Source organism: Schistocerca gregaria, chromosome 2 (genome assembly GCF_023897955.1).
Source record: "Schistocerca gregaria isolate iqSchGreg1 chromosome 2, iqSchGreg1.2, whole genome shotgun sequence".
In the NCBI taxonomy this organism is placed as follows: Eukaryota; Metazoa; Arthropoda; class Insecta; order Orthoptera; family Acrididae; genus Schistocerca; species Schistocerca gregaria.
Genome location: NC_064921.1, coordinates 912,654,677 through 912,672,414, shown reverse-complemented (window position 1 = coordinate 912,672,414; position 17,738 = coordinate 912,654,677). Strand labels below are relative to the sequence as shown.

Here is a 17,738-nt window from a genome sequence, read left to right as displayed (position 1 = left end):
CTCTTCATTCTTTTCTTTATCCTTGACTCCTTGGTAGCAGCTTCTGCAGCTTTCTGTGCTTCGGTTAACCACCGCTTATCAATAACAGTTAGAGCTGAAGCCATATTCTTTCCCATCTGGATATTCAGTTTCTTCATAACATTGATCCTTGAAATTGCACCATCACTGAATGATGTTATTGCATCCATTACACCAATCTTCAGCACGGTCAGCCCAACAAATACAGTTTTGGGTATTCCCTCTCATACACAACTGTTGAAGCTTTCATTTGTGTTCTGAGAAAGACCATGCATACATTTCCTAAGTAGATTTTTATTTGCCAGATCCCTGTACATAGTCCATTACAGCATGTGGTAAGGAAAGCTTGTGGGTATATCGTATGCCTGTAGCATTGCTCAACCAGTGTTTGCACCACAAATCTTCCCCTTTTGGACACAAACCATGCTGTAGGGTTTCATCTGTTGACACACTGTGAAACCATGTTGGCCAAACAGCTTGTCTGATGTTCTCCAAATCTCCTTATTGCTAGTCTATAATATTGAGTCAAAGAATCAGTTTCACTTTTTGTAAGACCACCTATGTGTTTTCTGTTCGACAGTTTTTTTCCACTGGTCTTTGCATAATTTTCTCAGCCGAGCTCCCATTATTTTTTATACATGCCCAAACATTCGAGCTCTTCTATCAGAGTGTCCCCACATGGTTTGTCATTAACAACAGTTGTTTGTCCTTTACAGTCTCTATCCCCAAGGTAGCCTACATACCTCACACCACGACTGACAGTTGATCTTCTAAAAGTGTTTAGTACTATGTTTCCACTTGGGCCATCAAAGTTCTTTACACAAACATGGGTGCCAATAAATTTACTTGAACAACCCTGGCAGTGCTTTGTTAGACATTCATAATCTAGTATCTTACCAGTTTCAATATATGTGGCAGTTACAACCCTATTCAAAGAAGTATGACCTCTCTTCTTCCAAGATCCATCAAATGCTACTACAATGTCTGTATTCTCAGACAAGGCTACTGCTTCTTCTGCTGCTCTTTTCATTGAATGTTCACTTACACCACATAAACCATTATGTATTAAATTAATGTATCTATCAAACCTCAGTGGAGGTGGAGGCAAATCCATCACTGCACAAAAAGTCTGGGTAGCTCTCCTTTCCCTTCCAATACATTGCATTGCATAAGGAAGCTGAATATTTACAGTGTAATGTTGCCTATCAGTTACTGGCGATTCATAGTATCACTGTGCATCTTACATGAGTTACAGGCAATCATTCACTGACTTGAAAGCCCCTTCCTTGCTGAAATGTCCTCAGAAATGTCAATACTATCTTCACAATTGCAGTACTTACATTTAATAGCACTCTTCAAAAGTCTTGACAGCATATTTAGGCACGCAATAACATTTCCATCATTATTGCTGCTCACAATACTACTAGGCTTGTTCTTATTACATCCAGAAAGTGAAAGTTTACGTCTAGAAGCACTGCCTGTAGACAGTTTCCACGAGCGATTTTTGAAGAAACTGATGTGTATTATTCGATTGTGTTTGGAACTGGTTGCCGCAAAACTTTCGTTTGGGGCTAAATTTCTTTACTCTCGGCATTTGTAGCACAGGAAACACAAAAACAGATACAAAACAACACACAATAGCCACAAAACCACACCCGTATGTAATTCCAAAATCATATATTCTCAGATCTTCGTTTACATTTGAACCATAACCTTCTAGACATGGCTGTACTTTGGTTCTGGGAGTCAGTGCACTCTAGAATAAACCTGTGGTAACAATCTATAACTAATGACGGAAAAAAACAGAAGTACAAAATACTGCATCATGCATTCTGACTCCCTTCAAACCGGCAGACGGGTGTGGCCCCTGTGCAATGTTACATTCAACTTCAATTTTAGAACGAACGGAAAATGATAATGCCCTTAAACTATACATTTTTGAAATCAGCATGAAATGCTCTTTTCTATAGACCAAGAATTTTTTTTTTCAAATTTTTGGTCATTTTCATGAACATGTCCCTGTAAGGCATCTGCTATATGGTGAGATGTTACATTTACGACTTTCATTATCTAAATTACACTTGTACTCATGGTCATTTTGCAAGATGTTTGTGGGAGGAACCAATATATTGTCTGAGTCTACTTGGAATGCGCACTCACAGAATTTTGACACCTCTCCCTCTCTCTCCTATTAATCCATCCTCAAATGAGTCTTGAATTTATGAACAATACTCAAGAATCACTCAAATGAGTGTTTTGTGAGACACTTCCTTCATAGATGAATTACATTTCCTTACAATTTTTCCAATGAAACTTTTTCTAGGTTCTACTTTTCCAGAAATAATTTCATGTGGTCATTCCTACTTGGGTTACTCTGGTCAGTTACTTCTAGGTATTTTGTAATTATTACGATTTCCAATGCTTTTTCACCAATAATATTACTATTAATGGATCTGTTCACCTACTTACACAACACTTTTCAGTTATCAACATCCAGGGTCAACTCCCAAACCCTACATTCATTGTCAACCCTCTACATGTCTTCTTGCAGTTCACAAAACTTCTGGCACTGCAACATTGACACTGACAATAACATCACCCACAAAAAGCCTCATGAAGCTTCCATTGTTAACCACAATGCCATTTATATAAATTATAAACAATAATGACCCTACAACCGTCCTTATGGTACCCCAGAAATTACAACATATTTTTATATTCTCCCGTTGAGAACATGCTAAGTTCTATCTACAAATATGTCCTGAATTCAATCCCAAACCTGTTACAATAATCAGTAAACTCATATTTTGTTCACTAAACAAAGGTGTCAAACTGCATCAATGTCTTCTGGAAATCAAGGGACTCAGCATCAACTTTGAATTTGTTAGCTTCACAAAAGCTCTGTCTGTAGAATGCACATTGACTTTTATAGAGAAGAACTTCATTATCCAAAACAATCGAAGTGTAAGCGTAAAACGTGTTCTGTGACTCTACAAATCACTGACATCAGCAATATAAGTCTATAATTATGAGCAGTCTTGATGATCTTTCTCAAAAATCGGAATGACATTCACTTTTTTTCAACTGCTTTATTGCCCCAGTGACTTTAAAAAAGATTGTCATCAGAAAGGGAGGAAGCTCTGTCACATAATCTTTCTAGAATCTCACAAGTATCTCATCTGGTCCAGATGTCTTTTGATTATTGGAGAATTTAGTCAATTTTTTATTCCACAGTAATTATCTAAATATCTGCCATTTCAACAGACCAAATTTATTGTATCACCTTTCTCTCTATCATCATCTTCAATTTTGGTGCCAGTATTGTCACTGAGCAACTGAACAGATGATTTCGAGTTACTTACTGCCTTTACATAATACCAATGTTCATAGGATTCTTGGTCAGACGAGTTAGGAAAATTTTAATTTCAAACTCACTACACTTGTTTTAGATTTGACCAGCTCGATTCTGTTAGTAAGGGTTTTATTTTGTTTTAATGTGTAATGAACCTCTCTTTGCTTTTGTAGTAACTTTCTAACATAGCTAGCTACTGAATTGCAATTGGTTTTTCCCATCCCTTGAAATCCCAACTGCAGTTACATAATTTTCTGAGTGCATATTAAAGTCCCTGTCTGAAATTCTGAGTTTGCAGAATTCATTACTGAGATAATTGTAAATCTTACATCTGTAAAGCATAGTAAAATATAAATTGGATATGTTGAAAACATAATTACTATATTTGATGCAAACTGAGACACAAATTTTAAATACAGTCATTCACAAATAAATGTAACATTCAGTGCAACTTCAAGGTAACAAAATACAGTTATTGAATAATAATGAACTGAGCTGTGACAACAGTGGTATTACATGTTAAAAACTATTGTGACTGGTGCTATAAATGGTTTTTCTTTCCACTTTTCTTGGCTATTTCATAATGTCAGATAATTGTAGTAAATTATTTGCATTCTATAACATTTAAACTGGACATTGTAAAGATAACAAGCGGTTAAGATAAGTTAAAAACATAACAGTTATAGACGCTGCACAGCTTTCATGACAAAAGACATTACATGTCAAAGTAAAACAAATATTCTCCAGATATCTCTGTTGTGAAATGAAATCAACATTTCATTTCATTATCATCTCTAATGAAGAACTGACCTGATCTCTTGTTTCTCCTACATTTGTCTAGTACTTAATGATATTCTCTTTTGTTCATTTGCTGATATAACAGAGGAAGGGCCCACATATTACTTAAAATTTACACGAGTAAAATAAATCAGTAACAATATTCAAATAATATTGTTTAACAAACTTTAAAAAAGTCTAAACCAATACTTTCAGCATTGGAGCTGCCAACATATTACTCAATGAAACATAGACCTCTCTGCAAGAACACAACAAATAATGGCCAACAAGTAGTAGTTTTTTTCTGGGTCAGCTATAAACATACCAGTTGGTAAATGAATAATATATATGACATCCACAAAAAATGCCTCAATATGTGAGTCCTATGATAGGGACATACATGAACTGAAACCATATATGAATTCCACGAGAAATATGTGAACATGTGAGTACTAGAACATGGATGTAAATGAATTACTGAATACATGACAAAGCAAACACTGATAAATAAAGGCAGATAATTAGGAGTATGGTAGCCTTGCACAAATAACAGAAATTTACAATACTCAAAAACAAAAAAAATTATATCAACTGTAATTATCTGCTTAGGAGGAATAAGTAAACTCTCAAATTAAGTCAGTTACCACAATCCTTTCCACCTATGTACCACAGAAAACAGTGAAATTGTTGTGTTGCCATACTTCACAATTCATATAAAGTATTATGATCTACTTACACAGTAATTTGTTCATCATTCTTAAGCATTCTTCCCGATCAATGACCAATACAAACTTCCTGAAATCCCAATGCCTTAAGGGCCAGGTGACAGGCTGGTAAGAACTGTTCAGTTTCATCTAGCTTTACCTGAAATATATACTAACTATGCTTTTGATATGTTAAACTCATTATCACCACATTTGCTATTCCAGTGACTAAAATTTCAGAATATAAAGACAACAGTGGTAATATGTGACTAGATTTTACATTTAAAAGGAGAGACTTCAGTAACTTTAAAAACAAGCTACACAATCACCTACAAATATTTCTTAAACTAAAATCTAACTGAAATAAGATGAACAGTTGGAAATGTCATTGCCTGAGTGTATGACAGTTAACTACATCTTCCATAGACGTTCACACTGACAATTTTCATACAGCCAAGTAATCTAAGAATTGCACACAAGCTATAAGAATAATCCACTTTGTGTGATGCACAATTACTTCATAGGCTGATTGGAGACTTGACCTCCATCCATGGGCCTTTTTTTTTATTCCCATGACTACTCTTACGACTTGTGGAGCTGCCAAAAAGAATCAGACTACATAATTCAGTTTTAAATAATGAACTGGTTTTGTGCAAATTTTAATTCACATTTCTATACAGTTAGAAAACAGATGTTATCTACCATCTGATCCCTCCAATGTCACTGCTTTATTAAAATTCATACAAATTAGAAATTCCATTTAGAAAAGTTCTGACTAAATGCATATTATTCAGAAGAGCTCACAAAACTTGAAAATTAATCAGTATAAATTATAGTACGGATGTTGTGCTATCATATGTGATAAAGTTTGTACCATGAATTATTTTGGATACAGAACAATTTGCTTGCCAATAAAAACTTGTGCTACAACTTTTGGTACATACAGCATCGACCATTCAGCAAAAATTGTGATCTAAATCGAGTTGCAATAAGATCTCCAATAGTTTCACTATTCAAAGCTGTTTTCTTTTGTACTATTACACATTGTTTGCATTTCCTGAAACATACACTGACACAGTGGAGGAGAAATTAACTTTCTCTTACAGTAATGGGACTCAAATATGGTGTTACTTAAATGAAAATTAAAAATTACTAAATGACTTGATTGATATCATGTAATTCACTTAATGTCTGCAAGAAAATCAGAGACCAATTGGATAGCTGAGACTGACTTGTAGCTGTAAGCAATTTTTGAAGCATTAACATATTTTATGACAGTATCCACCAGAATATGTTGACTACTATTGGCAACATTTATGAGAAAAGCCATGAGAGCAGAAGACACTAATATTCAACGATGCAAAGTGCATAAAACATAAAAGCAATATAAATTTACATTTGAAATGTGGACAGCCTCATTTATCAAATAATGTGCACTGTTATTCAAAATGTATAATTTTTGTCATTTACTCATACTAGTCACCCGTCACAGCATTTATTTGTAGAAGCCCCCTGATTACATTTTTCAAGTCCTGGCAATAATATTCCAGAGGCAATAAAAATACTGACCGAAAAACTGATTAGAATACTTTTGTTTTCTTACAAAAATCAGATTACCATTTCCAAATGTGGCATTTGGCAATTTCTTAATCACGTTATAACTGTGATCTTGGTAAACTGAGAAGTCACATGCAGCCAATTTCTTGACCCCCCCCCCCACTCCCACTCTCTCTCTCTCTCTATCTCTCTGTCTGTGTGTGTGTGTGTGTGTGTGAGAGAGAGAGAGAGAGAGAGAGAGAGACAGATTTTATACTTCCCACTAATGGTTTTCAGGTAATCTAAACAGTTAGTGCAATTTGTTTCACGTATACATGTTTATGAATCTGGTCCCAAATATGACTTTGCAGATAGTATCAACTATTTTCAAGGAAATCAATGTATGCTTACAACTTTCTGTAGAGGATAAAGATCCTATCCACTGTTCTGACTGTCTGTGTCAGAATGAATGAAAATATCGGGTACAGTGTTCTCGTAACATGTTAAAACATAATAAGCTGTGAGCCACAATTTCAACAGTAACTGTTTTATAACAGTGCTTTACAAATAGCTTCAGTGTATCCTCACTCAAGGTCATTTGCAGGCAATGAAGGCTAGAATAAAGTTTTCTTTTAGAACACTGACATTGTTTACGAATTGTCACAGCTGTCAATAAATATCCAATTGCAATGTAGAACAAACAAGAAGAATATCTGTCCAACTGTTAACATGATAGGATTCATGAAATAATTTGTTTTATAGTTGACTCAAAAGCAATCTCAAACATATTTTTGGCACAACATACTCTTCCATGTTACTGCCTATGGAATGAATCACTAATTACCCACTCTTTCTTTTAATAAACATTAGAGAGAGAGTAAATGAAAATTAACCTGAATATTATCATCGGCATATTAATATTTTAAAGCTGCAAACTGATGACCTGACCATTCCCATTAATCTGAAAGTGACAATCTCACTTATTTACACAAACATTAATTCATTTTTACTCTTCTCTAAAGCTGTTATTTGTTTTAATAATATCTCAAATGAAAATATTATGGAACAGCTTATGAACAAGAATCCAGTTACAATACCCTCACCATTTACTTTCAGTTTGGCCATTATATTTGGAAGCACTTTCTTCTGAAATATGCGGTATATGAAAGGAGATTTTGAAAATATTATACATTGTCTTTGGTTCTATTCTAATGCAAGCATAAACTCTTTTAGCTCTTTAACATCTGTCCTTTCCGTAGCAGCACTGTCCAGAATTCATAAATATGGCACATTATGTCACAACAATCACAAGAAACTAGGGTGCCCTGCCTATGAGTCATGTAAAGAGCGTACACAGTCTCATAGCCCAGCACACTTCTCCGTAACCCAGCAAACTTCTCTCTATGATCAAATGCAGTTTATTAAAATCTGGATTTTAAAATCTTAATACAAACGGCAGTAACAGTAACTAGTTCTTCTTGCCATAACACTGTCTTTATTTCTTTACAACATGAATTTCATTGGTCTGGACATGATATAATGTGAGGGAAACCAACCAGAGAAATCCATCGTGACAAAGGTCATCACAGGATGAGAAAAGTACCCTCTTCAGTGTGGTTACAAGTTCTAGTTACATTTCAACAGCATTACTGTTTCATGAAGGTGGTTCTCATTGTGATTTTGTTTGCATACTACATTAAATGTCGTGCATCACTATGAAAATAATTTAACAAAGTAATGCTAATTGCTGAAATTACAATTTCTAAAACTGTGCAAACCACACTGTTGTACAGTCTGTCTTCAGCCCGTCCACTGTTCCAGTCTTATGAGGAGATAACTTATGAACACCTGAAGCCAAGTGTGTGATCACCAGCCAAAAACATTCCCCCATGTGTGGGCGACACACCTGTAAAATTTAATACAGGCATGATATACATTCAGGACACAGATCAAGATCTTTCATTTTTACTCCTTCAACAATTTTTACAATAAAAATATAGCAGTTGACTGCTTTATAAGGAAGATAATTATTACTCTAAGAAGACTCCAAGACCACATTATACTAAATGTTATTCAGACAAAGAAATTGATTTATCAAACTTTCGGACTAATAACTGCAAACACCACCCGTTTTTAGAGGAGCATTTCCAACAAAATCAGTTTTTGACAGACTTTTGTAATGGCAAATGCAAATTTAAGGGGCACAAAACCTACAAAAATGCAAATACATTCTACATCATAACAACATAATGAAACCACTTTAAATTATGTAATTCTTCAAAAAGAAACTTCTCACAGCTATGTCTGTTAGCAAAACACTCTCAGAATGAGTCAGGGCAGCAACTCAATAATATTTTTCTAATTCACATGTTAAATCAAAGACAACCAATGGCTGGTAGGCTCCATCAAAATACTGGGAACCACTATGGGAATGACAAATGTGATAAGCACATATTTGAAGGCAAAGAAATGATGTCACAGTATTATATATAATAGTAATAATAATAGTATTATTATTATTATTAGTAGTAGTAGTAGCAGTAGTATTATTATCATTATTATTGTTATTATTATTATTATTAGTAGTAGTAGTAGTAATAAAAACACAAGTAATAACAGATTAAAATTAGGGGTTGAGATCCAAATGATATATGCAAAATACAAGTATAAGGGTGGAACATTAAAGGTACTACAACATACTTTTTTCAAAATTTTAAACTAATTATAAACTGTAGTTACAAGTTCAACATTCATTGTCTCATGCTTCAGTTACACTGTACTTTCTGCACAAGATTGTTATTTTGACAAGCACAAGCACACAATGCCATGCAAACCTTATTGACCATATTATCAGCTGTGCAATATATACAATGCATTTTTTGAAATGACAAAAGAGCCCAGGAAACCACAATTAGAAACAATGACTACAGAAACCACATAGATGAAAAACATTTGGACACAATGATTTTGAAATTAACATCAATTATAAGACATTGATAGTCAAAGGACAAATAGAACCATGCTACATTATTTCAATAACATATACAACAGATATAAAAAGTAAGATTCTAAATTACAGATCAGAGTTAGACTTCTATAATAACAAGCTTCTTACAAATAAAGCAAAGCACAAGAAATGAAACTATGACAACAACGTGAATAATTCAATATAGTCACAGTAACTATATTTCTGTTAAAATATTTGTAGCAATGATTATGTTAGTAGAAAAATGTTACATATTATGCATACAATGGTATTCACCATAACATTTACACCCATTTAAATGTAGGTAAAATTTTCATAGCAATAATGATTTCCTCGCTTCACCTACATAGTGTGGCATCAATCTGCGAAATCCAGGGAAGCATTAATTTAAGTTTTCTCCTGTAGTTGACGTCTTTCGACACAGGATTGCGTTCTAAATAAACGGTGACCAATCGTCTGTTGCGTGTCAACACTTCAACGTTAGACCAATCGTCAACTAGATTGTCATTCATCTACAAAAGAAAATCACACATATAAACAATGAATCATAGAAAAGAGAAATATCATTGTAACAATGGAAAATCATGAGTCAGTAAGTACATGCAGACAAAGGGGAGGGGAAAAAAATCTCAGATCTTCCAGTTAAAAATGCACCTTTTCCCCTCATCAAAATACATTTCTGCCACGGTGAAAATACACTTTTTCCATGATAAGCGACAGTGTACTTTCCCTTAGAACTGTAAAAAATCAATTCTTATACACCAGTGTAGAACTTCCCAGCACTTCAGTAAATGAAACACGGTAAGGGAGGAAAAAACAAAAAAAGAAGACAGAAACATGTTTTGGAAAGATCTTTGATATGCAGCGACACGTACGCTGCATATTTTCGTATTACGAAATTATAAATTCAAATTCCACCAAACACAGCACTTTAGTTTCTGAAGCATTGAAACAGAGATTGCAATGCACTTTTGTAAGCCAATCATAGCTCATGATACGTGATCTCACCAGCCGATGACAGCAGACATTCAGAGCTTAGCACACATGATGTAGCAGCCATTAGCAACATCACTGTTATGTCAAGTGAATACACATAGAGGAAAAAATAATGGTTCAAATTAATGTACATAGTGTAACTACATGAAAAGCTAAGATTTCACATACAATATTGGTCTTTTTAGCGTGAGTTACACTTTAAGATACATCACACAAATGTGCCATTAAAATTTTAAACAATGACATTAATGTCTCTTATTTATGGATTCTTCCGTTGCTTCTTGATAGAACAATTCCATATTGAGGGTTGAATAACACTTAGGCGGTTTGTTGTTCTACTGATTTTTATTTGTATGAACTAGTTTCCTAGGAGGAAGTTATTGTCTGTTCTACAAGATTATGGAATTGGAGGCAAACTTTTCCAAGCAATTAAAGGTCTTTACATGGATGGTCAGGCAGCAGTTACAGTTGACGGTAAATTGAGTTCATGGTTCAGAGTAGTTTCATTGATAAGACAAGGCTGCAACCTGTCTCCACTGTTGTTCATATTTTTTATGGATCATATGCTGAAAACAATAGACTGGCTGGGTGAGATTAAGATATGTGAACACAAAATAAGCAGTCTCGCATATGCGGATGACTTAGTTGTAATGGCAGATTCGATTGAAAGTTTGCAAAGTAATATTTCAGAGCTAGATCAGAAATGTAAGGACTATGGTATGAAGATTAGCATCTCCAAAATGAAAGTAATGTCAGTGGGAAAGAGATATAAACGGATTGAGTGCCAAATAGGAGGAACAAAGTTAGAACAGGTGGAGGGTTTCAAGTACTTAGGATGCATATTCTCACAGGATGGCAACATAGTGAAAGAACTGGAAGCGAGGTGTAGCAAAGCTGATGCAGTGAGCGCTCAGCTACGATCTACTCTCTTCTGCAAGAAGGAAGTCAGTACCAAGACTAAGTTATCTGTGCACCGTTCAATCTTTCGACCAACTTTGTTGTATGGGAGCGAAAACTAGGTGGATTCAGGTTACCTTATCAACAAGGTTGAGGTTACGGATATGAAAGTAGCTAGGATGATTGCAGGTACTAGTAGATGGGAACAATGGCAGGAGGATGTCCACAATGAGGAAATCAAACAAAGACTGGGAATGAACTCTATAGATGTAGCAGTCAGGGCGAACAGGCTTAGATGGTGGGGTCATGTTACACGCATTGAAGAAGCAAGGTTACCCAAGAGACTCATGGGTTCAGCAATAGAGGGTAGGAGGTGTCGGGGCGGACCAAGGAGAAGATACCTGGATGCGGTTAAGAATGATTTTGAAGTAATAGGTTTAACATCAGAAGAGGCACCAATATCAGCACTGAATAGGGGATCATGGAGAAATTTTATAAGGGGGACTATGCTCCAGACTGAACGCTGAAACGCATAATCAGTCTTAAATGATGATGATGATGATGATGATGATCTAGTTTTTGGCTTATTAGGCCATCTTCAGATAACTACTGGCTATTGTTTACAAGTAGCTTGTGTTCTTACGAACCAAACGTTCTGGACTAAGATGCAATGTACTTACATACGATCTTTAGTTGTGGTATTGTCTTTGGAATTGTCAAATGGGTCTTTTGACTTTTTGTTCTGTAAAACTGTTCTTTAACTTAATAAATCACACTTTATGGTTTGTCAGCACCATGTATGACAACAATTAGAATTATTCAGAATACATATTATTACAAAATTACAATTTTTTGGCATTTGTTGTGAACAGTTGTACTGGACACTAATTGTTGGGTGTACAACAGCGATGTTTTCTTTCGGGGTTACATTTTGTTATTAGAAAAATTGTGCGTTAATATATACCAAAATATTACATTGAGTCAGGAATGTAAACAAATAAGGGATATTACATTAAATTGGGATGTGAATTTGTTTACTATTGGGTTAGTAGCAGGTTTACTTTAACGTGTTAAGTTTAAGAGTGGTGATGTGTTCAGTTGCAATTGGCCACTTAGAACCAGCTGGGGATTTAGGGCTAAGCGTTTGTTAATTTTGTTTGTGCTTCTAGTCGGCTGAGTTTTCTGCCTTTGTTGTCTATATGTAGCACTTCTGTCTGTGTTAAATATTTGTGTCCTCCTTTGAGCACATGTTCAACAAAGGTGGAGTCTGATTTATTTAATCTCCAGCTGCGTTTAAGTTGTCAGCCTTGTTGATATGGCCCGGCTCGTCAAAAGACCCATTTGACAATTCCAAAGACAATACCACAACTAAAGATCGTATGCAAGTGCATTCTATCTTAGTCCAGAATGTTTGGTTCGTAACAATACAAGCTCCTTGTAAACAATAGCCAGCAGTTATCTGAATATGGCCTAATAAGCCAAAAACTAGTTCATACAAATAAAAATAAGTAGAACAACAAACCGCCTAAGTGTTATTCAAACCTCAACATTAATGTCTTGTCTTCTGGGCTTAAAATTATTCTAAGCGGCTGGTACTCGAAGTGTTAAGTTTGAAATGAAAGTCAAACTCTTTGATTTAAGAAATTTATTGCACATTCTCAGACATGACGTAACTCATCTTGTGTGAAATGAAATTTCCTTTGAAAATAATGCTTTTTGAAGAACCATTCACAATATTTTCCTGCGACCTATATGTTCGTAACACACGTAGCTTTAGGAGATCTTACACAAAGTCATAAAAGAAATAGGATATGACGGGATACTCCACAAGAAAAGGAATTTTGTATACCATTCTAAACTGCATAATTCAGCTTAAAGGGCACATTCGAATGTCCAGATTCACAGTGAAGAGGTCGAACCTGATATTAAGCTTTTAGTGTGCTTTTTGAGAAGCAAATTTTTTTGGAGTATCAGTACTGTATTGTCTCACGTTTGGTTCTTCATATGGCATAATGCCACAGGTGCCAGAAGATAAAAATGTGCACTTGAAATTCAGTTAAGAGTTGAAACTAGCCAATAGTGTGGAATGAAACACTTACGTTTCTCATAAACTGACTGCATCTGTGGAAAAGATTAATAAAAGCCACATTTATTTAGCAAACCGACACAAATAACCTCACTGTTGTGCAAGGGAATTAATGCTCGACAGCCAAAAATGTGGAAATAAAATAAAATCAGATAACTGAAACTAATAATGTATTTTAGCCTTCTGTAATTACGGGAATGTATTTTAATTCACTTGATAGCTCCTGGCCACATAAATCAGTTTTATTTTCATTTGGTGTGTGAGCTGTAAACAAAGGGAAAGCAGCAAAATCACTAAAAGTAGACATGGGACACTACCCCCCTCCCCACTACAACCCAGACTGCCCTGTGCAGGCACCAATGAGGCAGCTTGGGCACGTCAGATAAATTTTTCTGGGTAGCATAACTGCATCTTACTACCGAGAAGCAGGAGAAGGTACTGCTCACATGAAACTCAACTGGACATGTGTATAAGCCCACTGGCAACTGCTCAAAATGAACTTAATGTAAATAGTTGAGACATCACGCTCATCGGAAGCAGTTTGCTGTTAGGAAGTATTCAACTGTCTTCGCCCTAAACCCTTTGATATATTTTGCTTTTGGCAAGTGCGTGTGTGCGCACTGTGTTTTTGTTGTTGTAAATGGCGCAATTCCTTTGCAACTTAAGTTTTATTTTGGTTTTATTCCCCCCATTTATGTTTTATAGCTGAAGTATTATTCTGCAGAAGTGGGATACAGTAAAATTCTTTGTTAGACTGTCAGTTCTTATCAGCCAAAACTACAAAAATTTTACTGAAGACTAAAACAATGAAAAATTTTCGCAATTCCCAGTTTTCTCCCAGATAAAAAATTCCCGGGTTTTCCTGGACTTCCCGATTGTCCTGGAGTGTATACACCCTGTCAGTGTAATCTACTGTATAACAAATAGTAAGACTGACAACAGGCTTACCTTTAACAAACATTAAAATAATCACAAATGAAAGAAAGAATAGGTAGTAGTAGTAGTAGTAGTAGTAGTAGTAGTAGTAGTAGGAGTAGCTAAGAGGAGGAGGAGGAGCCTCAAGAAATATGAGTAATGGAAGCAAAGCAATTTTTCAAGGGAAGTGAGGTATTTTGTACACTAGGTTACTGAGATTTCATCTCTCTGGAAATCATTCAACATAACAGAGATATAGAAATATGTTTCTATACCATTAAACAGTTTACCATTACAGCACAAAGGAAGGAACCAAAAAATAATGAGGAAAATGCTATACAGGAAAGATCAAACATAATCTGTTTCTGTTAAGTATTTAATCTAGATCTCTGGTTTCCACTTAAAAGTCGCAACATTGTTCACAGCTTAATATCACATGGGAATATCCTTCAAAACTTTTGTTCCTCATTATTACTTATTCAGTTATTAAAATATGTATAACAGCATATCCTGATCAACAAACGACAGAATTCAGTCCTCAAGATCCAAAAGAAATTGAATATATATCCAAGAACTGAGAGTTCTTACTAGTACAACCAAATGTGGGTCAAAGCATACAGTGCTTGCTTTGCTGCATTCTAATTTTCACACAGCAACTATTTTATACTTTTACAAGCCTTTATATACACAGTGCATTATGTGGGAAAGGTGCAGAAGGTGACAGATCCTGAGTAATGTTACAGAACCAGTTTGGAGCTTACCATAAATTAACTCATCCATTTTATTCTTAATATATTATAATCAATCGCACAATAGAGGTCTTGCCACTCCTGGTCCCAGTCCCTGGCCTCCCCTGTGGGAGACAGAGGCTGGTGCCAACAGGCCAACAGGAGAGAGCATCCCCCTTCCTGGGACACCCATGCTATCATACACCAGAATGTTTTTATCAGATGCTAATGTGAAATGACAATATGCAGTTTGCTAAGGGAAAGAATACTTGCTGTGAATGTCTTTTTGGCACTTGCATGTGCTTTCCTGCAGAAGGAAATGTGCGAAAGGTCACACTGAAGTGGAAGGAAATTTTAGCGCAGGCGAAGGTGACAAATGTACAGAACATACGGTATCTATTCTTAATTGGTAACATGGAGTTTGCCAGTGAAGGAATTCCATCTACAATTATGTCTGCACATGGTTGTCCAGCCATGGGAACTGTGGGTGACCCAGAACATGTGATAAGGATGCTGAACAATAATTTGATTGGCCGGAGAACAGTTTGAGCGACCCATCTAGTGTATGGATACGCCCAGAGACATAGCTCTGGAGCACGCAAAGAGACTGCCTTAGAGGAACAGTTGCTGGGTGATATGGAAAGAAGACATTTCTGGGACATATGGCCAACCAATGGTGGAATGGTGGGTATTCAGGATTACAACAAGAACAATCATTTGCATGAAAAAAGTCTAGTCGGCTCTGCAATGCATCCTCTATGAGTAGTTCCTTCATGTCTGATACTGTGAAACAAAGCCCTTCTATTGAACAAGTCCTCATAGCTCATAAAGTATTGCATGTTACAGCCCACATTTACTAGACAATTTTTTCTAGTTTTGGTCTACATTACCTCCTCCCAAAATATGACACCAAAGAGCTTGCAGTAGAAGAGATTTATTTCACAGTATCAAGGCTGAAGAAGCGCTCGTAGTTCTTGAGGTATGTATTTTAGTGCCCATGTTTACTGGACTACTTAGCTTCGAATGACTGTTTCTGTTCTATTCCTGAATATTGACAATTCCTCTTGGGGCACACTGTATCTTATGTAAAACAAAAAGTAAAATTGTAACTAAATCTCCCTGTAAGGAAAGAGAACAAACTTACCCAAAACTCTTCGAGCCTTTCCAAGTGCTCTGTATTGCTGATGCGTTGTATTTTGTTACTTCCTATATCTAAGGTTGAAAGTTGCTTGTTGTGCTCAAGACCCTCCATCACAGAGATACCATTCTCTGACAAATACAACTGATCCAAAGCTGTAAGTTCTTCCAAATTCTCAATTTTAGTAATACGATTACTCTAGAACATATATAAAAAGAAGAACACAAAGATTAGATTCCTGAAGAAGAAATAGTGTGACAATATTATTGACTCAATAAAATCCTTCACTTACAATATCTTTTGACACTTTGATTGAATTGTCTCGTTTTGAGAAGACAGAAGGAGCAATATGTTTTACTTGCTAATAACTTTCTATATCCAAGATCACATAAGTACAGGGCCTACATAAAGTCTGGAAACACTTTCAATTATTTATTGCACAAGAACTAAACATTGTACAGATGTCATACATATTGCATTTTGAAGAGAAAATCTGAACAAACATTTGATATGCGAACCATGAGTGACCCAGCAGACGTCAATACTCTAATCGAATTCTTGTGATACCCGTCCTAGCATGGCATCGTCGACTGCGGCAGTCGCTTCCCGTATTCTCTCCCGGAGCTCTGCTACATCATAAGGTAGAGGTAGTACATACACCAGATCTTTAACGTGTCCCCACAGAAAAAAATGTCACACGGAGTGAGATCTGGTGACTGGGGAGGCCATTTCATGAAACAGCTCGCTCCAAACCCAAACTCGCCACGTTTGCGACTAGTGCTGACTATCAGCAAATTACCAAACTAAGCGGTGTCGGTATACACGAAAAAAACTTTAAGGGTTCTCTTCAAAATGACACGTGTATGATATCAGTACAATGTTTGGTTCTTGTACAACAAATAACTGAAAGTGTTCCTGAACTTTATGTACACCCTGTATTTCTTTATTTAAAACAACTGGTTGTGATAGACTTTGCTGTTATCTTCAGGTCTGTAACAAAGTGCACACACAAGGAAAATGTCTCATAACATGAGTTAAGATGTAGTGTTTGAGATAAAAGTTTTAGTTTGGTATGCAAATGGCCATGCCCATATAGACACTGCTCACAAATGATTGTTACATCACAAAAACATTACAACTTTTATCTTAAATAGTACATCTTATCTCATTTTATGAGACATATTCCATGTAAATGCACTTTGTTACAGACTTGAAGATGATGGCAAAGTCTGTCGGTTGTTTTAAATAAATAAATATTTGTGCGATCTTTGCTTTAGAAAGTTTTTAATCTTTTGGCACATTAATGATATTTGTGATGTATATTCACAAAGACAATTAATTGCAAGATAGATAAAATTTTGAGCAACATGTTTTTACAACTTTTTCAACCAAGATAAAGACATCAAGAATGTTATTTTTTTGGTTGGTGAGACAAAGTGAACAATATCAAAACGAAGGTGAACAAAAAACAATCGAGGCCCTGGGAAAGACAGCATAATCCCAGAATTAATAAAAGCTGGTGAAGAGGCTGTAATAAAGGAACCGCACACATTAATATCATGTATATGGGAAACAGAAACTATGACAGATAATTGGAAAAATGAA

The 17,738-nt window shown here is 35.6% G+C and overlaps 1 protein-coding gene across 1 annotated transcript in view; it reads right to left on the bottom strand.

The window, feature by feature from the left end:
* Positions 1 to 3,730: 3,730 nt before the first annotated feature.
* LOC126335347 (protein phosphatase 1 regulatory subunit 7) overlaps positions 3,731 to 17,738 on the bottom strand; it is a 75,517-nt gene continuing 61,509 nt past the window's right edge. Inside the window, exons 7-9 of the mRNA XM_049998532.1 lie at positions 16,140 to 16,331; positions 9,720 to 9,885; positions 3,731 to 8,293 (exon numbers count right to left, since the gene is read on the bottom strand). Of these exons, the coding sequence (XP_049854489.1) occupies positions 8,226 to 8,293; positions 9,720 to 9,885; positions 16,140 to 16,331 (426 nt within the window). The 3' untranslated portion in view covers positions 3,731 to 8,225. The remainder of the gene's footprint in view (positions 8,294 to 9,719; positions 9,886 to 16,139; positions 16,332 to 17,738) is intronic.